This window comes from Neopelma chrysocephalum, unplaced genomic scaffold (assembly GCF_003984885.1).
Source record: "Neopelma chrysocephalum unplaced genomic scaffold, ASM398488v2 Primary Assembly neopelma1_119, whole genome shotgun sequence".
In the NCBI taxonomy this organism is placed as follows: Eukaryota; Metazoa; Chordata; class Aves; order Passeriformes; family Pipridae; genus Neopelma; species Neopelma chrysocephalum.
This window is the reverse complement of record NW_020897781.1, coordinates 7,383,751-7,405,693: the sequence shown is the minus strand read 5'-3', so window position 1 is coordinate 7,405,693 and position 21,943 is coordinate 7,383,751. Positions and strand designations below refer to the sequence as shown.

Sequence of the window (21,943 nt, the reverse complement as noted above, 5' to 3'; positions counted from 1 at the left end):
GGGCGGAGGAAGCGGCGCGGCCATGGCGGGCGCGGGGGCGGCGCGGCTGCGGGCCGAGATCCGCCGGCGGGAGCGGGAGCTCCGCGGGCTGCGGGACCGCCTGCGGGCTGAGCTGGCGCGGGGGGACACCGCCGAGCGGCAGCGGGACGAGGAGGAGGAGGAGGATGGAGCCCGCGGGCCGCGGGAGCGGCTGGCGGCCGAGGTGTCCCTGGGGGATGCCGAGCAGGAGGAGGATGGAGACGGCGGGCTGCGGGACCTGCTGGCGCGGGGGGACGCGGGCAGCGCCGAGGACGATGATGGTGATGATGATGATGATGCGGAGGGGGCCGGCGCCTTCCCTGCTGAGCTGCCCCCGCTGCCGCCCCGCGCGGCGCTGAGCGCGGCCGAGATCGCGCGGTACAGCCGGCAGCTGCTGCTGCCCGAGCTCGGCGTGCGCGGCCAGCTGCGCCTGGCGCGGAGCTCCGTGCTCGTGGTGGGCTGCGGCGGGCTCGGCTGTCCCCTGGCGCAGTACCTGGCCGCGGCGGGCGTGGGCCGCCTGGGGCTGCTGGACCACGACGTGGTGGAGACCAGCAACCTGCACCGGCAGGTGCTGCACGGGGAGGCGCGGCGGGGCCGGCCCAAGGCGGCCTCGGCGGCCGCGGCGCTGCGGCGGCTGAACTCGGCGGTGCAGTACGTGCCCTACCGCGGGGCGCTGAGCCCGCGCTCCGCGCTGCGCCTCGTGCGACAGTACGACATTGTCGCCGACTGCTCCGACAACGCGCCCACGCGGTACCTGGTGAACGACGCGTGTGTGCTGGCGGGGAAACCGCTGGTGTCCGGCAGCGCCCTGCGCCTCGAGGGGCAGCTCGTCGTGTACAACTACCGCGGGGGGCCCTGCTACCGCTGCCTGTTCCCCAAACCGCCCCCGCCCGACACCGTGACCAGCTGCGCCGACGGGGGCGTGCTGGGGGTCGTGCCCGGCATCATCGGCTGCATGCAGGCCCTGGAAGTGCTCAAGATCGCCTCGGGAATGGGCTCCTCTTTCAACCGGTTCATGCTCATGTTCGACGCCCTCGAAGGGAGGTTTCGCAACATCAAGCTGAGACCGAAGAAACCGGACTGTGCCGTGTGCGGGGACAACCCCACCGTCACCTGCCTGCAGGATTACGAGGCGTTCTGTGGCTCTTCTGCCACCGACAAGTGTAGGACTCTACATCTGCTGCCCAGCAAGGACAGGATTTCCGTAGAGCAGTACAAGAAAGTGCTGGATGACAAAGTCCCTCACGTGCTGCTGGACGTCCGGCCACAGGTGGAGGTGGATATCTGCCGCCTGGAACACGCCGTCCACATCCCGCTGAGCAAACTGCAAGAGAAAGATGAAGAACAGCTGGAGTATTTAGAAAAAAGAATTCGCGAAGAAAAGCAGAGAACTAATGACCAAGCATCTCTTCCTGTATATGTTGTTTGCAAATTGGGAAATGATTCCCAGAAGGCTGTAAAAATCCTGCAGGAGCTACCTGCCAAAGAATCTGGTTCTCTGTTAGCAAAGGATATTAAAGGAGGGCTCATGGCTTGGGCCACTAAAATTGATCCAACATTCCCTCAGTATTAGAAATTTATGGGGAAAAAACCACATGTTTTCCTAGTAGGTTCCATAGGTTTTCATCTTCTCTGTGTAATGACTATATTTCATGTTAAAAACAGAAATACCATGTTGCTTATGTTCCTTTTTTTTCCAAAAACACTATGTATTTTTCTAGATGTCTGATTATTTTTATAAAGATGTGAATCTGTCCATGGGAATGGAAGAGAAATGTGTTTCTTGGTTATAATTTAATAGTAAAGACTTGGTATAACCACTGAATTGTGCATGTAATGATTAAGAATGACTCCTAATTACTAATTGTAACCTGAAAATGACAAAGCTTAGGGATCATGTTTTTACTCAATCTCCAAAATCCTTTATAGATGGAAACAGTGCATGAAGCAATTTAGAAAAAATAACTTCATCTCTAGCTGATCTGTAGCACTACTAACCTGTGACAGGGAATTGCCAAGGCAGCACTGATGAGACCATTGTGGTCAACATCTTTTAGTTCTCTGTAGGAACCTTGTGTATTTATGGCAGAGAACAGCACCTACAGCAAAGGGGTTCTGCTAAGAACTTCCAGAGCCAGCCATCCCCACTTGTGGGCCGGCAAAAGAGTAGATTCTCCAATTTGAATAGAGAAACTGAGATTGACTGTTAATAAGATGTAAGTCTGACCCCAGAAAGTTTGTAAAACAGACAGAAAATGCTTTTGTCAGTGCTTAGATTTCAGAGGTTGAGAGATAAGGGGTGGGAGGGGAGAAGAAAATATACATATTTATCCTCCCTCCTGCAAGGACAAAGAGCTATTTCTTAAGTTTTCTCCCTGTTTGTTTTATTGGCTCGCTGGCATGGAGAGCTCTGCACATTTGAGAAGTATCTGTAGTTGAACTGAATGAAAAGAAAGAGAAATAAATAGCTTCTCAACAGAGCTGCCTGAGGCCTCATCACTTCAGCATAGTAATTATCTCCTTATATTAATTAAGGTATGGATTTCTTTACTTCCCAAGGAGGAAAAAAACACCTGTCACGACTTAATCTTCACATTGTACCAGGGAGAGAAAAAAAGAAAAAGAATAGTGCCATTATAATTAGTAGTTGAAAAGGTATATTTTAGTAAAATAAATTTGAGAACAGCCACACTCCTGCTTTATTATAAGATGCCATGGTTCTGGCAATGACAGTCTTGAGAAGGAAACAGGGATGTGAGTTTATGAACAAAGTTGTATCTCACAGTTCAGAGGACAATCAAAGTGTGGGAGGACATGACTTATAAACCAAGTTTTAGTGTTTGTGGATGTGCTTTTCAGATGGACAGTGAAGGCTCAGCTCAGTCAGAATGTTTAGGTCCTGGTAGGTTCCTCTTTTGGGGTTTGGAAACCAGAGGGACTTGTTTGAAATGCCTGACCTGTGTTTTCATTTTTCTGTCTTTGCTGTGATGTCAAGGAGAGGCTGGCACACCAAAGGCAGCAGTAGCAGTAATTCTGAACTCCCCACAGTGGGAGGTGTGTCACACACCCATCTGCCATGGAAAAGGGACTCCTTTCCAGTCATTCCAGCAAGGGGACCCCAAGGACCTGGAGAGAAGGGAAAGACTTGGATTCTAAATCTGAGTATTTTCCTTTCTTACAACTTGTTTTGCCTGAAATATCATGTTCTCTGTTGGTGTTCTCGTGCCTTCCCAGGACTCATTAAACTATCAATAAAGCAGGAGTTGGACTCTGATCCTTGAGGGTCTCTTCCAACTCAGGATATTCTGTGACTCTGGTTAAACATTCAGCAGCAGGTGTTTGCAAATTCTGGGACGGAAGGAGGAGGATATTTTGTAGCAAATTTAAATCTGAGTTTCTTGTAGCTCATTTTCCAGCAGGAAAGGAGACTGTGAGTCTTTGTGCTTTATAGAAAACAGTCAACACATGAAGGTTCTGAAGAGTTCTGTGGAAACACAGTGATAAGGATGAATGAAAATGGACCCAAACCAGACTGATATCAGAACTGGCAAAAAAAAAAAAAAGTAAATGCATCAGTTCAGGCTGATGAGAGACAAACTTTCAAGGATCTTTTCTATTAAAATGGCTTTTTGGGAAGACCATTCCTGCCATTCTGCAGGGACTAATGTCCAAAGCTCTTAGAGGAGTGCAGCATCTGAAATGTACATCTGTGATTTTTACGTAGAGTTCTATACAGAACTAATTGGGCCATACAATATAGAGGAGGGTATTCTACAGAGGAGGGAAAAAACTGGTGGCTCAGTTCTGCTCTCAAGGGAGTATGCAAAATGTAGGTTTCTTTGAAAAAAAATATTCTCTTCCTTGACTTAGGATAGCAATTAAATCCCCAGCAAATATGGAAACATCTTCCATGTCTCTCAGATAAAGCTGAGGTCCATAGTGCTTGTCAAATTTCACTCTTTGCATGCTAGGGATTTAATTTAATTTAATTTTATTTTATTTTATTTTAATTTTTTTCCCCTTGGCTTGCTGAACTGATACACAGGTCATCCTGTAAATACAGCCCTCAGCAGTGCTGGGCTCTTTGAAGATAAGCTGAAAAATCAAGGATCATAAAATCATATCTAAGCCCAAACCATTCTTATTATTGCAAACTTATCTTTTATTTTGATGTACTTTAATTCTTGAGCTCCATAAAACACCTGGTGGTTTCTCTACTGTTAGAGAAACTCCACTTAGAAATTCTAAGAGATGCAATAAAACTTTATGATTTTGTAGTGCTGCCAAAGCACTGTTGAAATATTGGTGGGTGTTGCCATTGTGAGTGAAGAGAAGGTGCTTTGGCCAGGGAGCTCTGATGTGGCTGCTCTGGGATGTGTTACCAGGAGGGAGAAGGTCGGGCAGCACAGGGGGTTTATCTCCTTGTCCTTCCCTCCATGTCACAAGGTTGCCTTTTGCCTGCTTGGTTATATTATCTTTAAATGCCTTCCCAGGATCTGGCACAGGAACAGCTCCCACCTCAAGGTTTGAGGGGATCCACAGTGGCTGCAGCATTGGGGCTGAACTGCTGCCTTTTAATGTCTCCCACACGTCACTCTCTGGGGTGGCTGCAGAGTTCATTTCTAATCTTGTTTATTCCTGGGCTATGGGTGGTGTTTTAAGGCAAAGCAAATTGAGCTGGTCAGGCTTGCAGACCAGTCTGAAACATGTCTGCAGACATTGTACTAATGTGCCTTGATAGTCTGGCAGGAGTCTCTATTATCTCAAAACCCCAATAAATTCATCACTGACCTGCTATCAAAGTGTAGGATTAAAAAAAAAATCCCCTAATAATTAATAGAAATATTTGTAGACAACTATATAAGGGATGTGGCCAAAACTAGTCCTCAAAGTTCACACACCAGAATTTTAGGTATGTGAGCATCTTGATTATTATTATCCTATTAGAAAGCATAATTTCTAATTAAAATTTAGCTGTTCAAAACAAAACTTTGCACTAGATGCTTAAAATACTCCAAGCACAAGATTGTAGGATTTTTTTTTAATATGAAAACCTGGAGCTTTGTGAAACTACAGAAAAAATAATATGAAGGCCGTGTGCTAGGTGGCACTGCAAGTTAATAAACCACAGCATTCCCCAAGCTGTGAGAGGGAATTCAAGCTTAGAAAGAGCTGGTTTCGTACAGCTCTTTTGAAAGAAGACCAGGGAAATAGAATGAAATGGAGATTAATATTAACATCTATTAGGGCAGCAAAATTTGGAGCACAATTAGCAATGGGAATGGCAGGAGAACACACACGTGAATTGGCTTGTGATACTAACCTTCTGTGGGTTGTGTTGCTTGGTTAGATATACCAATCCCTTTCCTTGCCTCACACTGCAGCTTCAGTGTCTTGCTGGGGAAATAGATTTCATGCAGGAAAAGCAATACTTGATTAGAGACCTGGTTAGGAAGGAGACAGATTTCCCAGAGCTTTCTCCTCCAATAACTCAGTTGTCCAGAAGGGCGATGGTTTCATGGACAAGGCAAAAGACAGAGAAGAAATGCAGAGTTTCTGCTAAGTTTTGGCTTCAGTCCTGGGCAAGTCACTCTTTCCCCAGTCTCTGCTGGGTGCCCACTGTGTCCCCAGTGACCAGATTCCAAGGAAGCAATTTAATAAGCATGTTGTTCTAGAACAGTTCTAATAGCTCAAATTCATGGGTTATATGACTTGGACAGGGCAGGGGGGTATTGCAATGACAAAAGCTTGGTCATTTAGAGCACAAGTCCATTCTAATCTGTATTGTGCCATACAGCTGCACACTCTGTGCTCAGCACAGCAGCAAAGGGAAGGGAAAATGCCCTCTTTGCCTGTTCTCTAGTCTTTTATCATTGAACAGGTTCATTTGATCTTGTCTTTGCAATATATTTCAGGTGACTGATTCAACTGATAGTCAAAGCCAACTGAAATATACCCGTGTGATGGTGCTGCTCTGACCTCTTGTTCTTTTTATTGTGAAGTGCTTGCAATTGTAATATCTCATGCTCATGCTAAGAACAAAAAATAGCTTCCCTCCAAAATGATGGCTGTCATCTGAATCTTATCAGAAAAGCACAGTGATAACATTCAGTCCAGTCCTGCTGTGGTACAAGTTTCCCAGCCAGAGAAGAAGCTATTCCTGGTCTGCATTAGGGCTACTTAAAATGATGGTGTCTGTTGAAAGCCAGAGTCAGGCTGCAGCTTTAGCCAGAACCAACATCTGGGAAACACAGCTTAGGCTGAGCAATCCAGGCTGGAACACACTGTCCATGGTCCAGCTGTCGACCTCCACCAGGGCCTTGTTGGGAGGGGTTGACTGTGGGATTTGCTGCCCTGCCCCTTTGCCATCAGTCACTGAAGGAAGGAACCAGCAGTTGGATGTTGTGGCTTCTCCCTGCCCATGGCACGAGGCCCTGCTGTGCCAGGAAGCCATAGTTTGGTTAATGAGGTGTTCATGCTGTTGCTAAGAGATCAAATCCCTGCTTGCAAAGAAAGGTTATTTCCAAATTTAAAACGGCTCTGTGGATATTTGACTGGGAAATGAACTCTCTTAGACAAGGGGGCATTCACCTGTGGTGAAAGGGATTGTGGAATCACAGGATGATTTGGGTTGGAAGGGACCTTTTAAGATCATTTTCTCCAAACCCCTGCCATGGGCAGGGACACCTTCCACTAGCCCAGGTTGCTCCAAGTTTATCCAACCTGGCCTTGGACACTTCCAGGGATGGGGCAGCCACAGCTTCTCTGGGCAACCTGTGCCAGGGCCTCATCACCCTTATTGTAATAAAAGTCCTCCCTATAGTTAGTCTGAATCTACCCTCTTGTAGTTTAAATCTGCTACCCCTTGTCCCATTGCTACAGGCCCTGCTAAAAGTTCTTATTTTGGGAAACAGATTTCTAACTTCACTCTGTAAGGGCTTGAAATTCTTAAAATAATAAATTAAAGTTTTTAAACTTGTTTTTTTCTGTGTCTATTTTTATGTACAGGTATGTCTGTGCACACCTGGAGGACGGGCGTGTTCAGGTGCTGTGACAGACCCACGTTAGGCAGAATCTATAGAAGTCATTTCCAAGACTTGCATATTGTCCATTTCAAACATGGTTTTTAAACTCTGCTCTCGGTTTCATTTTATTACTGTAGTAGTGGGAGGTCACAGGTGTGACGATTTGAACTAATTAAAACACTACAGATGCCTTTTCATCTTCAATTAGATGACTTTCTTTCCTTTAGATTCTACAATTTCTTTTACAAATAAAACCATAGCTGCTTCCTTACCAGACTGCTCCTGTACAAGAGATGGAGGTGTTTACATTGCCTCCTGTGACCTTGAAGTTTGTTAATTTTAGTCAGATAAAGTTGCCTTAACCTTTTGAAAAAAGTCACTTGCCAATATTCCAGCCAAAGAAATGCTGCATAAATATTTTTACGAGTATTTATGTAGTGTCAGTGTGTACTTTGCACTTCCCAGGAAGTTCTGGTGATGGTGTATCCTTGTCCTCTTTTCCCTGCAGATCCACCAGCCTGCTCTGGAAATGACAGGCCACGTGTGCAATGGATCCAATATTTTCCTCCGTATTTTAAAAAGAATTTCCCGAAATGTTTTACAGCTCCTGTTCGTGTTGGCTGGTGCAGGTGGGAGCTGCAGGACCGGGAATCAGCGGGAGCTGCCGGGAGCAGCCCGTAGATGGCAATGTAAGATCCTGGGAACGGGCAGGGAGGAAAGCCCGTTCTCTTCCCCAAACACCGACTCACACCTTGGATTTATGGTGTTCTCAGTGATTTTTGACTCTCCTGGCACTGACCAGCCTCTGGGGCCAGGCCTGCATTTGGAGTGCTGTCCCATTCCTGGTCAGAAATACAATTGTACACAAATACAGCAAATAAGGGGAGTTGGATTTACAGGGAACACTCACCCTGTGGCTTTCCCTGTCAGTGATATGCAAAAATTTAACCACATCTTGTCACAGAATCCCAGAATCACTGAGGTTGGAAAAGCCTTCCCAGACCTTGGAGTCCAAGCTGTGCCTGATCCCCACCTTGTCCCCCAGCCCAGAGCACTGAGTGCCACATCCTTGGACACCTCCAGGGATGGGGACTCCAGCACCTCCCTGGGCAGCCCCTTCCAATGTCTGACCACCCTCTCCATGAAGAAATTCCCCCTGAATTCTCCTGGGGCTGTACATGTGCTTGCAGTACTTCAGCTGTGGGCTGGAGCTCCTGCTGTCAGTGGAGAGGAGGAGTCAGCAGGGGAAAATGCACAGGCAGCTTTCCACAGGTCCCACCAAAAGGAACATTTTCTTAGTGCAATGTCAGGGATTCTAGAAGCCTCCATGGTGGGATGAGGATCCAGCCTTGCCTCATGCTGCTGTTGCTGATGCTGCTTTCCCACTCCCATTAAATTATGTTCGTTTTCATCCTGTGACCCCACATTGAATTTGTGCTCTCTGCTCTCACCTAAGGTAACTTCACCCACTGTGCCCCGTGATGCTTTGCAGCCTTAACCTTCCCCACTCAGGTTGTCCTCAGAACTATTCCTCTCCAAAATTAAAGACACCCGCAATTCCACAGTGTTGGATGTGGTTTGCTTGAGGATGGTATTTATTGATTTCCCAAAATGTTCCTTTATTTATGAGTGAAATTGAGTCATCTTTTCCTTGACTGACCTGGAAACTGCCATCACTGTAAAAGTTACAGATGATATTGCCCAACTTCGTTGTGACATGGGGTGCATCACTGATGAGAGTCAGAGCATTACTTCAATTTATCATTCAGCAATTGTGTCAAAACTTCATTTCTCTGTATGATTAACTATAGAAATTTATACCAGTCCCCAGCACTTTGTTTCTGAGGTGGGCACCATTTAAATTATGTTATCTTTAACAGAAAGAGAAACATTATTATCTTGCTGACCACTTCACTTGCATGAATGAGAACTGAAAAATGAGCTGTCTAGTTTTGGAAACAAATGGCTGTGTTTTTTAAGAATTCCCATCTCCAGACGATGGCTGGGACGTACTTGCATTCCGGGTCAGTCACTCCAGCAGGCTAATTACTGTGGTTTACAGCCCTGTTTTTCCGGACCCACAATGGATGTAGGAATCAAATTATGACTGTAATTAAGAATGGCCACAAAGCCGCCGCTGTTAACGAGGGTACCTGACAAAGGAGGAGCTGAGCCCTCTCCCTGACACAGTTACACGTGTTTGTGTGCCCTGCCTGACTCTGGAGATGCACGAGGCTCTTCCACTCCTGTCACAAGGGCTGCAGGGATAAAGAATGAATATTTATCAAGTGTAGCAAATATGCTGTAATTACCCTAATTGGCCTGCTGTGGTTGCAGTTACAGCAGGACTTTATTTCTGTTCAAGTGACAGTTGCTTCTGGATTAGGTCCCGCAGGCAAAGAGGGAGTGAAAGCCCTGCTGAAGAGGGCAGAAGATCCCCTGATATTCTGATCCTGCAGTTTCCTCATCGTGCTTCCGGCAGGCTGAGAACTAATAACATTCTCCATCTCATTAGTGATTTCTATGGAGTATTTCAGAAGATGCAAGATGCTGGAAAATGACAAAAAATGAGCTAAAAGGGGGAAAGGACTAGTTTTATTGTTAGTAATTAATAGGCCAAACTTCAGGCTGGCAGTACAGGTAAAATTCTCCTTGGCTTTATCTGTGGTGTGGAAATTTATCTTTATTTGTGGGGTGTGATTTTCCATAGTGACTGACCAAACAAGGGATCCTGTCCTAAGGACTTACACTCTGTGTTACAAGGCAGAACATGCACAGTTATGAGAAGCATCTGTCCCATTCCTCTTGCTTTAACTTACTTGTCTTTTTTCTTATCCAAGCAAGACTAATCAGTAATTGTATGGAACAGAACTGGTTTGCAGCCAGGCATGAGCTGCCCAGAGCTGTTGTATTTGCTGCTGTGTTACTGTTTCAGACTGACCCTGAACAAGAACAACGTGACCTCTCTGCATCCGGATTCTTCCCCCTCCTTGGTTCCCCACATACAGCGAATGAAATGTGGAAAGGACAAATCACGTGGAGGTATTGGTGGTTCCATACAATTTAACACTCCATCTATCCTGACACTGGACTTTTAATGTAACACTTGAATTAGGGATCTGGCTCATTCTGGGCTCTCTCTATTAAAAATCAAAAAGGAGAGAAGACAATATATCTCCCAGTGGGGGTTGAGATCCTTTGACAAGGTCGACACTCTGCTCACCCTGCAGATGCTGTTCTTTGATGAACCATTACAGAAGGTGTGTGGCTCTGCCTTAATTTGTCAGTGTTGCCCCACCAAGGGATTTGTGCTGGTTTTGAGGAAGGAGGAGGGTGGAAGGGGAAAGATTTCAGAGAAAGTCATTCAATGTACCACCTTACCTGGAAATTCTGGTTTCATCAGGGATTTTTCTTTCTCAGTCTTCACGGATCCTTCCTGTTCTCTACAGAATCTGTTAGGTCCTTTGGTTAAATGGTTAAAATAATTTAAAGTTACGCCCCAATGAACTGTGACTGATATTATTGGGACAACGTGCAAGAAAGAGATTTCCCTATACAATCTCTGTACCTCGATTTTCTGCAGTGAGATTAATTTTCTTTCCTAGTAAATGCTTTCTGTCACAGTCAGAAACACTCAGAGCCCCAATCCTCCCTCAGCTCCACTCCCCTCCCACAGTGACCCACGCCCCGTTGGCAGGTGTGACAGGCTTTGTGTCCCGCAAGAAGCACATGGAAATGCAGGGAGAGCCCAACACTTTATTAATCCACACTAGCACAGCTCCTGCTGTGGGGTTCATTCTGTACATGCACTGAGCACACAGAGGGCAGTGCCAGGGCAGTGCCCATCGCTGGCACAGACATCACCACTGTCGGGGTGCCCGAGCGACCCTCCCACGTCAGCAGAGCACAACGTGGCTGTATTGCAACTGTCTTGTTGGCTGCACATGCTGCTGGAATGCCAAAAAGGAGTGATAGCTGACTTGGGCGCTCTCAGAACAGGCAGCTTTTGAGTCAAACCACAATTTTCATGAATTTGGCTAAAAATTCAGATGCTATACCCTAAAGAGGCATCATCATCTGAGACCCTCAGCCTTCCCAGTAGAGCTGGAACAGCGTGTGGGTTTCAGACTAGTGTTGTTCTCTTCTAGCTGGATTTATTTAGCATGAGGACTACAGTCTGTATTGCCTCCTGTAAAACACAGCCAGGTTTGTTAGAGTGATTCAGAGTAAAACATGGCCATATCCTTACAAGGAGCTGTTGCCAAGTACAAAATTACACGGGGTAGGTACATCCTCGCAGCTTATTTGTCCCTGGCTTAGGCAGAACTTGCAACAGGCAAGATGCTTTCACAGTTTTGCTCAACCAACACCCAACTCCAGGGTGATATTTTTAATTTTAGTGTGTTTTTTTTTTTTCTGGACAAGGGCTTTTGAATCAAGCTACGGTTTGGGGATTAAAAAAATAAAGTGATACATAAAATAAAGGAGCATTAATGTAAAGACATCGAGAAAATGAATGGCCCTACAGCATTTATTAACTAGCAGAACATGGAAATGAGCTTAAGTTTTATTTGGTGAGTCTTGATTTCTCCTTATATTCACTTACAGCTTCTTATTTATGGCTCAGCCTGTCAAACACATTCTTAGATAAGCAACTGTTGCTCACAGGACCAATCTAATTACCAGTTCTTTTTATAACGAACGCTGACACCAAGGTAGAAGATGTATAGCACTTGTGCTGCAGCCAATGCCACAGATGATCAAACAGTTCTGAAATTTAAAAAAATGGGCATAAAATGGAAAACGTGTCCCTTTCTTGTCACGATGTTCCTGTTTTTTGTCCAACTCTAATTAAAGCTGAAGAAGAAGAAGAGTGAAAAGCTGGTTCATTTGTAGCTTTGGCGCAGAACTAATTGCCAAGAGTTTAGGCTGGATATTTTAGCACTCTGCAGTAATGTTCCATAGGCACATTTCCCTACCACAGGCTGGAGCCCTAATTATTTGAAAAGTGCATCTTAAAAACTTTGGGAATCATCCTTCAGGAACAAGCATATCAGAACGCCTTCAAATTGTATTTTAAAGATATTTGAAAAGAAAATCAGCATAGTGTGGGCTTGGCCAAACAGCACAGACTGAGAAACTAATTTTACTTTTTTTGAAAGGACAATGTTTGTGTCCTTGGCCTTAATTTAAACCATAAAACCATCTTGCATTCTGGTGTTTCTAGAAATGCCAATAAGGGATAGTATTTCTGAAAATCAAGGTAGAGAAGCATTGGTCGGTGTGATGGGAACTTCTAAATTCCCCAACTCTTAACTTGCTAATAAGTAAATTTAATAAAAAGAAGGGGAAAAAAGGTGAGACTCCTCAGATTAGCTTTCCTCTACTTCTAAGCACATGAAATAAATCAGTGGATTAAATTAATTTTTTTTTTAAGTTCTGGAGTTTTTCTCCTGAGCTGTTATCAAGCCAGTACCATTCCTTCTAAAATAAATGTCATTAACCTGCAGAGAAACCTGAGCATGTCATGACCCATGTGTTCCCCCCAACTTCAGCAGAACCTGGACCAAGACAGCCCCGTGGCTGACAAATACGTGGTTGTGGTTTAGGACCTGAATTGCTTTTTCATGTTCTATTTAAAATTTTCTCCATTCCTACCCCGTGTGTAGGGACGGCAAAGGTAGAGTTAATGAAGCCTTGAGTCCCTCTTGATTGAGGACAGGATGAAGCTGTCAGTGCACCCCACTCCATGACTCAAATGATATTTTGTTTTTTTTTTTCCTCACTGGCAACTTCCCACGACCACATATTTTCTGCTCCTTTTACAGAACCAAGTGCTCAGTGGGAATGGGAGCCCAGCGTGGATTTGCCCAGCACTGGTGGGGGGTCCCCTGGAAAATGCCCTCTCTGAATTCCCTTCCAGAGCTGAGGTACAGTGAAACCTGGGACAGATGGTGGGGAAGGCTGGCATCTCCTCATGCATATTGCATTGCATTTGCAGCTACTCACCTCTCGATAATAATATTAAGTGCTACAGAACTCCAAGGCTTTGTTCCTGGGAATGCTGCATTCGATGGCAAAGAATCAATGCTGTAATGTCAATTAAATTTTGAAGCTGGGGAGCTCTAAGTATTTACATCTTTAGCAAGGTTATACTGTAAACAGCTTGATCTCTCTTTTCTGCTGTGTTTAGGGCTGACTTGCAAAGAAATAGGTGGTTCTGTTGTGAGTGACAAATCTTGATGCTTTTTTAAAAGCACAATGGGACAAACATCTGTGGTTATTTCCATTATGCTCCAAGGCATGTTACTGGGAGAGAATTTAGCCATTAATTTTGTTGTATTTACATTATTTATATACAAGAAGAACAAGAGAAATGGCAGCCTGTTTAATGATTATATACATCGTGATTCGGTTGGAAAAATGTGTGTTACAAATGGCAAAACAGCCTGTCAAGTGCATAATTATATGTTGTTCTTCTTTTTTTTCTTGTCAGGGATCTTTTAATTCCTCAAATCCCACTGCATGATCTCAGTGCAAGATCTGTCCTATACATTATACTGAGGGGGGGAGGAAAGAACAGCATAATAACAGACCTCTTAAATCACATCAGTTCCTGGCTATAGCTCTTTTTCTTCATTTTAGTAAGAGGGTTACCCTTGTAAAATGCTTCCAAAGCAAATTAAAAGATGGAATCTGATACAACAAAACTACTCGACAGCAGGAGAAATAGTAACTTAAATTTCATTCATTGTCCTTGGTCTCAGAAGAGAGAGTGGTGAATAAAACCTCACTCCCTTGTGACTCATTGCTCATCTGAGACTTGGCTTTCAGTAAGAACTGTGCTCTCCTGTACATGATTCTTTCCTGTTCCTGCTTCAGCTCCAGGTAGGAGCGGGAGAAGGTGTGGAAGATGGAGGTGACGGGGAATGCCATGAGGAGGATGCCGCTCAGGATGCTGCTCAGGGCCACCACCTGCCCGGGGATGCTCCTGGGCACCATGTCCCCGTAGCCCACGGTGGTCATGGTGATGACAGCCCACCAGTAGCAGGCGGGGATGCTGGTGAACTCCTGGGAATCGGCCATCTCGTTCTCCACGACGTAGAGCAGGGGCGCGAACAGGGCGATGGCCACGCACAGGAAGAGCAGCAGGAGCCCGAACTCGCGGGTGCAGCGGCGGGCGGTGAGGCCCAGGGTCTGCAGCCCCAGCGAGTGCCGCGCCAGCCGCATCACGTACAGGATGCGCAGCGCCCGCAGGATCCGCAGCACCAGCCCCACCTTGTCCAGGTAGATGTTCCCGGAGCTGGGCTTCTTGGAGCCCACCGAGGTGGTGTCCACCAGCAGCGTGATGTAGTAGGGCAGGATGGCGATTATGTCGATCAGCGTCAGCGGCCGCCGCAGGAACGCAAACTTACTCTTTGCCTGGATGAACCTCAGCAGGAACTCCAGGGAAAACCATGCCACACACACAGACTCCACAATGAAAATGTTGTAGCACATCTGGGAACACTCACCCTGCAGGAAAGAGGAGGAGTTTGTAACCGGCACCGGGTAATAACTATTTTAGTTGGTGCGGTGACAGGAAGAGAGGTTTCTGTGTGGGTTTTCTTAAACCCAAAATATTAAAGGAATTGGAGCTGTTGCTATGGGGAAACACACTGACAATTTGGAACAAGTTATATGCAAAACTTAGAAAGGAACTACTTATTCCACAGAAGGTACTGCTTGGGAATTTCAGGCTTTCTAAATCGCAAACACAAAGAGCCTAACAAGGCAGGATTCAGTTGTACACTAACAAAATTTTCTTTGGGCATAGAACTGGATGCGCTTAATTATCTTACAAGGAATTGAACAGTCATGTAAGATTTCAAATACTCTTAGTGATATTTTCCCCCCTCTAAAGACAGCTGTAAAATCCCCATTGAAATCAATATCCTCAGACCTTGTACTTGCTCTGCTCTTCCCAGCACATACCATTTTCCATCCTGAAAAGCCAACTTACCTTTTCCTCCTCCTCCCTCAGGTCAGGCATGGTGCTGATGGATAAGTTCACTGCTGTAATAGTTACAAACAAAACAGACAAACACGCAAACACCTTTCCAGGAAGGCCAGACTGGGGCCTTTCCACCATGTCTTGCAACTTTTTCATGCACAAACCAATTTTTGTCTCCTCTACTGTTTCACCTGTTGTTTCATTTTCTAGGAGGTCATCCTCCCGTTCATTTATCTCTGTGAGCTCCTCCATTTTTTGCAGATATCTCCTTTTACAACACCAGTCCAAGTTGTCTTCCTCAATCCCCCAGTAGAGCAGCTCCTCTTGGAAAGACAGCGCACACATCTCACGCAGGAGCCGAAGTTTCCCGACCCGCAGGAAGGTCAGGATTGTCCTGAACGCCCCCGGGTTGCGGTCGAAAAAGAATTCATTGCAAGTCACATCGTAATCATCACAGATGTTGAGAATGTCGTCAAAATTATTACAGAATTTCAGTTGTCCCAGACGTGTCAGTGGGAATTCATCGAGTGTGGTCCAGGGGAGCAGGTACTTTATGCCCCCCACGTTTATAATGATGTGGTGCTTCCTGTCGTCGGGGTGAAAGCCTTTGAGGAGATCCTCCTGAGGGGGAATTAGCCTGGCTCTTTGGTAAAAGACTCCCTTGAGGGTTTCTGACTCTGGAAAGAATGGGTGGTTGAAGGAAGTATCTGAAGCACAGCTCAGGGCACTATAGTCATAGTCGGAATTTTCTCCAGGCATCAGAGTCATCTTGGAAGACAACTTTACATCCCTTCGCTGCTTCTGCAAGTGTCTTCTGGAACAAAAACCACATGAGGTGAGTAAATGAGAGGTTTTTTGAGTTTTGAGCAAATATAGTGATTTGAGCTCAAAAACACTTATGGATGATAAAAACAACTGGGAAGAAAACAGCAGTGGCTGAGTGTGTTCAGAAGACCTTTCTGGGAAGGCTGGGTTTGTCCAGCTGGTTTGTCTGTCAGGGGCTGCTCCCATGTCCAGGAGTTCTGCTCAGCATATTTGTCACATTGGGAGCCTTCTCCTGTCTCACATACAGAGGTCTCAGCTCCCAGGAGATAAGAGAGGGAAACAGGAATAGTTCCTCCATGTGGCAGGATATTTCTGGTTCAGAACGGAGGTATAAAAATTATGACAGTGTCACATGAGAACACAGTTCAAGTGTGCTTTGTAGAAAAGGAAATTGTATATTTTTATTTAAGTATTACTCATAAAAATTTAGAGTATTTTAGCACCCATGAAGTATATTGAAAGAATCAGAAGTCACTTATGTTGTAGTTGAGTAAATACACACTTATAAAAAACACTTAGTACAAAACTAATTTCCAAAAGGCCATATGGAAACAATCTGGGGGAAAAAAGCCCACTTGTATTGGTGGTCACATAAATGTTTGTATAGAGTTTATACGCATTTAATGACGTGGGAACTCCCTTTTACAGCTTCATTTACAAAAGATTGCAAAGAAATACATTATTTCTACCCTTTGGGTATTATTTAATTTATAGCAGACACCCAATAGGGCTCTGTCCTTCCAGGGGGTTGATCAGTACCTGAGAGCTGAGGTGCCTTCACCAACCGAAAAATTCTAACGACAACTTGGAAAATCCCGTTCAAATTCTGCTCACACGACACTGGCGTAGAGCCTATTGAATGAAGTGAACAGAGTTCAAAAGGGTATGAAAAACAGGAGCTGGGAATGCTAAACTTCTGGCTTCCCTAACTCACTGTGCTTTTAAAGTCAGCCTGAAACCTGCCCCTCCACAGGAGGGTTGTGCAGCGCTGCTCCGAGACCTTCCACCTGCACACTCAGCTACAGCTTCGTGCATGGAGCTGCTGGGCTTCACTTGATAAGGGTATTTATTTATTAAGCAGACTGTACAATAAATAGGTATTAATTATGCACCAGTATTTTGACTTTCTAGCCTCGAGTTCACAGGAAAGGAATAAATATTACACTTGATTGGCTTCAGTAGCAGTTCAGTTCTGTTCTTCACCTGGCTACACTTACCTCCCCTTGGCTGCACACCCTGGGGATACACCCCGTGCCAGGGCCACTTCCTTAACCACAGAACCCTCCTTCTCAGAAGCTGGGCTTTATAAACCACACCAGGAGTGGTACATACCTATTGGAGAAGAAAAACCCATGAATACACAACAGTAAAGGGCTGAAACCACAGCTGCAATTCAGTTCAAGAGCTACAGGCTCTCCTTGCTGCAATGGGACTTACAATGCTGCTTTCCATGAAACACTCCCTCAGTTCTGCTCCTAAACTTCCAAGAGGGATAACGCTCAACAGAGCAGCTCCTTACACACTTCCAAACAGATGGGCCCAGAGCAGTGGGATGGAGTGGTATTTCCTGATTCCTAACCTGGATAGAATCATGGAATGACTTGCGTCGGAAGGGAGCTTAAAGCTCATCTCATTCCAACCCCCTGCCATGGGCAGGGACACCTTCCACTAGCCCAGGTTGCTCCAAGTTTATCCAACCTGGCCTTGGACACTTCCAGGGATGGGGCAGCCACAGCTTCTCTGGGCAACCTGTGCCAGGGCCTCCCCATCCTCACAGGGAAGAATTTCTTCCTGATATCTCATCTAAAACTGCTCTCTGTCAGTTTGAAGCCAGTCCACCCTGAGGACATGTAATCCTCTCTATTACTAAAAGGAAAATCATTAATTTACTTACCTTTAGGGCATATGGATGAGAAAGTCTACAGGAATATACAAGAACGGACAGGGCATGATTCAGATCTTTCAAGAGTTGTGGTGCCATTTCCTGGCCTGAGGTTAGCAAAGAGCTGAGCTTTGTCACCTCAGTCGTGTCACAAAGTGGGGTCTCTGTTACTACTGACAGTGACCTGAGCACAGCTGCTCTCCATGTCAAAATCTGAACTCTGTTTAGCTCTCAGTGCCTCATCCTGCTCACTGGTTTGTGTTGCTGAGTTGCTCTGTCTTTGCTCCAGAGTTATGACTCTGGAAATCCCCTCCACAGAGGATGGAGATTCTGAAATTCTGCACTGTGGGTGCAACCAGTGACAAAACCCTACAGGCCTGCACTCAAATCAGCTTCCTGTGGATTTCGGTCTCTCTCTTGCCTCAAGAAAGACTGAGGGAAGGTCTGCTGACCTGAAAGTCTTTTTTCTAGAAAGAACATTAACTTGAAATGTATTAAAAAGCCACATTCCAAGAAATTGTAGCCAACACTGGGATCATCAGTGGAGCTCATCAGTGGAGCGCGATGGCACTCTGACATTGAACACTGGACAAGCTGCAGGACTTGGATAAATGAAGGGATCTGAAGAGAGGGAGAGCTGGCATAGACAGTGCTAACTAGAGCTCATGGAACAGAGGAGCAGTTCAACTTGCAATTACCCTGCCATACAGTCCATCACTGAAGCATTCCCAATGACCTCAGAGCTGGTCTCCTGTTAAAGGATTCCCAAGATAAGATCAGCAGCAATGCCACTGGAATTTGAGCTACAGGTTTGAAGTGGGAAAATAGGGAGAACCTGATGTCTGTTTATGTAGGGCTCCTTCTCTCAGAGCAACTGTTGTTTTGTTTGGAAACAGGCATTTTCCCCTCTGCCTCAACCACGTCTGAGGCAGGGCTGGGCTGAGGAGAATAGAGATGATGACTGATGGAACACCATGGATAAATGGGAGCTGTTAACCATTTTCCCTTCTGCAACACCAGATGATGTTGGTTAGCAACAACTTATCCTTTGAATCTCAGCCAGGAAAAATGAGGAGGCAGCTCATCTCTGTCACCGGTTTGATCTCCCACCGCATCCACTGTTGACACAATGGGAAAAAATGGGGAGAGGGGAATGTAGATGTTCTCTGTGTGTCAAACACACGCTGTAGCCCCGAGGCAGCAACTGGGAAACAACAGAGCAAAGAAAAATAATTTCTTTCCTTGCTCTCAGCTTCTCAACCTGTGCAAGACAATAAATTGGACAAATTAATCCCCCGTGTGACACACTGAGTGACTGCAGTGATAAAAGGTGGCTCCTTCCTTTTCCATAACCAGAGCTGGCAAGCCTACAGGTCCCACGTAGGAGCTGGTGCCCTCCATGGGTTATTTACATGTTCTTTGCCTCAGATACACGTAGCATCAGATCTATGGGGGAAGAGTGGGAGGAAATAAAGGACAATAGAGAGTTGAAGGAACGGAGGAAGGAGGAAAATAAATGCATACATTTCTCTGTCTGTTTGTTGTTTTCCTTTGGAAGGTGCCTCTACAGAATGCTGGTCAGTACTGCTTTCAGATGGGAGAGATCTAATTCATGGAAGGGTTTTTTTGCTATTGAGCTTAACACCCAAGCAAAACGTTTTCTTCCCAAGTTGCAGCCTAATGACACTGGGGACAGCTGATAAGAAATGTGTTAAGGATTAAAGACAACACACTAGAATATAAGGTCACACAAACCCATGGCCTATAGCAACAATTTTCCCAGCAATTAAACAAGATGAACTTCAAGGATATGCTGGAACAGTAAAATCCCCTGCTCTGCTCAAGGCCCAGTGGTAAAACCCCTCCTGGTCTGAGTCAACATTCTGCCCTTGGAATGCTTGGGAGTTACTGGAGCCCAGTCAGCTTTCTGGCTTCCCTGGCTGACAATGTGTTCTCATCTGGGCAAATCGCTTCTCTCTGAGCATCTTTTCCTATTTTGTTTGTAAGCTTACTGGGGCAATAATTGTTTCTCACTACATTATACAACCCTGGTAACCATTGTGGCTTCCAGAACCTACAGGAATAACTCGCTGTGGAAAGGGCTCTTGGTGACCAAAGTGGGGTGTTGTGCATGGGAAGGAAGATAGAACATATTTTCAAAAAATCTGTCCTGCACGAGATGATATCCCTTATGTCTGCTGAAGAAATCAAATTAGAAATCTGTACTGCCCTTACTTGCAGCTAAAATTCAGGAAGGATGCCAGACTCCCAGGCAATGGGAAAAGAATTATTAAAGATGCCCTTCTGAGGGAAAGAAATAGAACTCATGAGTAACATGCTAAAATTCCACTGCAAGTGTCGTTCCCCCCCCCAGTGTCCTCTGCAGTATTTTGAATTCTGCAGTGCACCTCTGATGTAATCAGAGCTCCTGCAAGGAGTCCTGCTCTGCTCCGTGGTGCAGACAATTCAAAGTTGTGCCTGGATGAAAACAAGCATGCAAGGAAGATGCAGAACTCCCCCCTAGACTCTTCTATCAATTCCAGTGCCTGGGACTCATCTCTTGCTTTTTACCATTTGTAAATTAAGTTTAAATAAAAACAAAAAAAGAGAAAAGTTTCGGATTTTGGTGCAGGTTGAATATGAATATAGTGATTTTTTGGAGAGAATTCCATAAGAAACTGCTTTACAGTTCAGTGATCCTTCCTCCTGTAGCCTTTCCTTAGCTAACCAGGCAGTATTCCCAGCAGTGTTACATTCAGCTCTCCCCTGGCACAGGATTTCTGGGCTGTACCACCTGCAGGTACCTCCTGACATACTCCAAGCCACACTCGTGCAGCTCTTTTCAGCCTAAGAACAGATCTCAAACTTCAGCTCTGCTTGCAAAGTGCACTTCAGCCAAATCAAAGTAAAACTTAAAAAGGTCAATGTATAATAGGAAACAAAATTCTCCTGAAAAGCAGATAAGCTGAAAAAACGTGCTGCTATCTCTGTATTGCTCACCTTGAGCTGGACAGTTATGGCATTTTATGACAACTTACGAACTGAATTATGTCAAATATGTTACTCACTGTTTGGTTTTATGGAGCTGAACCTTATTCTACTGATAATAATCAGAAGTGAAATAACTTTGCAGATAAGTTATATCCCCAGGAGAATGTTCTGAAATACATTAGGAGTAATAACTGTATTTACTCTCCTGCTGTGAAACATATATATGTCAACAAATTTTAGCAAGTCACATTCAAAACAATTCCTTAAACATAGTTTTTAAAAATAAAGGATTTTATAATTATTTATATAGGTAAATATTTTGCCACTGAAATGAAGATACGTAGTCATGGAAGAGTTATTTCATGCCTCTCCTGTCCTTCCCCCCTCCCCAAGTCCTTTCCAATGAAAAAAGTCTGCTAGAAAGACATTGCCTATCAAGAATAGTTGACACTTGATGTGTCAGTCGCCAACGAGCAGAAGTCAGTAAATAGATCAACATAAAAGACATCTCTTAATTATTTTAAAATTAAAGCTAGAAAGGACCTTCAGATTAGGCAAAGCAGAAGAAATTGGAAACACAAGCCTCCATCCTGCGCTGTGCAGACACAGGACCCGTGGAGCGGGAGAGCCGGGAAGGGGAAGCCCGAGCAGCACGAACGGAGCCCGATGGATGATCCCGGAGCGCCGTCAGCCTCCTCCGCGGCGGGGCCGGGGCAGGGCAGGAACGAGCCGGGCGGTCCCGGGCAGCAGCCGCCCCGCTCCCGCTGCTGGCGGCGCAGCCAGCGCGGCTCCGGCAGGGAATGACGGCGCGGGCGGACGGTCCCTCTCTTCCATCCCTGCGGCGGGAGAGAACCTGTTGCTACAACCCGTGCGGGGACCCCCCGCCCCTCCCGCCGCGCTCCCCGCTCCGGGGGCTCCCGGCGGACTCTCGGCGGGCTCCCGTCCCGCGTTATCTCCATCCCGCGTTATCTCCATCCCGCGCATTTCCATCCCGAGCATCCCCGTCCTGGGCAGCCCCGTCCAGCGCCCCCGCGCCCCCCCGGCCGTGCCGTGCGATGCCCGCAGCCCCGCGGCCCCGCGCCGCTCCTGGGAGAAAAGTTCCCCGGGAACTTGCCTGCGAGTTGCCCGCTCGCCGGGCACGGGCAGCGAGCGCGGCCGCCCCGGGGCTGGGTCGGCACCGGCCGCGCTACCGCGCTGCGCCTCCGCTGC

General features: G+C 46.0%; 2 protein-coding genes across 4 annotated transcripts; one reads left to right on the top strand and one right to left on the bottom strand.

Moving 5' to 3' along the window:
* Positions 1 to 22: 22 nt before the first annotated feature.
* On the top strand, positions 23 to 3,581 carry MOCS3 (molybdenum cofactor synthesis 3). The gene has a single exon (XM_027697585.1). The coding sequence runs from the start codon at positions 23 to 25 to the stop codon at positions 1,589 to 1,591; it is 1,569 nt and encodes a 522-aa protein (XP_027553386.1). The 3' UTR covers positions 1,592 to 3,581.
* A 7,198-nt stretch (positions 3,582 to 10,779) lies between these two features.
* KCNG1 (potassium voltage-gated channel modifier subfamily G member 1) lies at positions 10,780 to 21,558 on the bottom strand. 3 transcript variants are annotated; one of them, XM_027697388.1, is made up of 5 exons: positions 21,278 to 21,558; positions 17,299 to 17,440; positions 17,079 to 17,193; positions 15,046 to 15,850; positions 13,788 to 14,558 (listed from the first exon to the last, which is right to left on the bottom strand). In XM_027697388.1, the coding sequence occupies exons 4-5, from the start codon at positions 15,802 to 15,804 to the stop codon at positions 13,788 to 13,790; spliced, it is 1,530 nt and encodes a 509-aa protein (XP_027553189.1). In that variant the 5' UTR covers positions 15,805 to 15,850; positions 17,079 to 17,193; positions 17,299 to 17,440; positions 21,278 to 21,558. The 3 variants fall into 3 exon arrangements, with proteins under 3 accessions (XP_027553188.1, XP_027553189.1, XP_027553190.1); XM_027697387.1 differs by lacking the exon at positions 17,299 to 17,440 and having other exon boundaries at positions 10,780 to 14,558; XM_027697389.1 differs by lacking the exon at positions 17,299 to 17,440 and having other exon boundaries at positions 15,046 to 15,847.
* Positions 21,559 to 21,943: the final 385 nt, after the last annotated feature.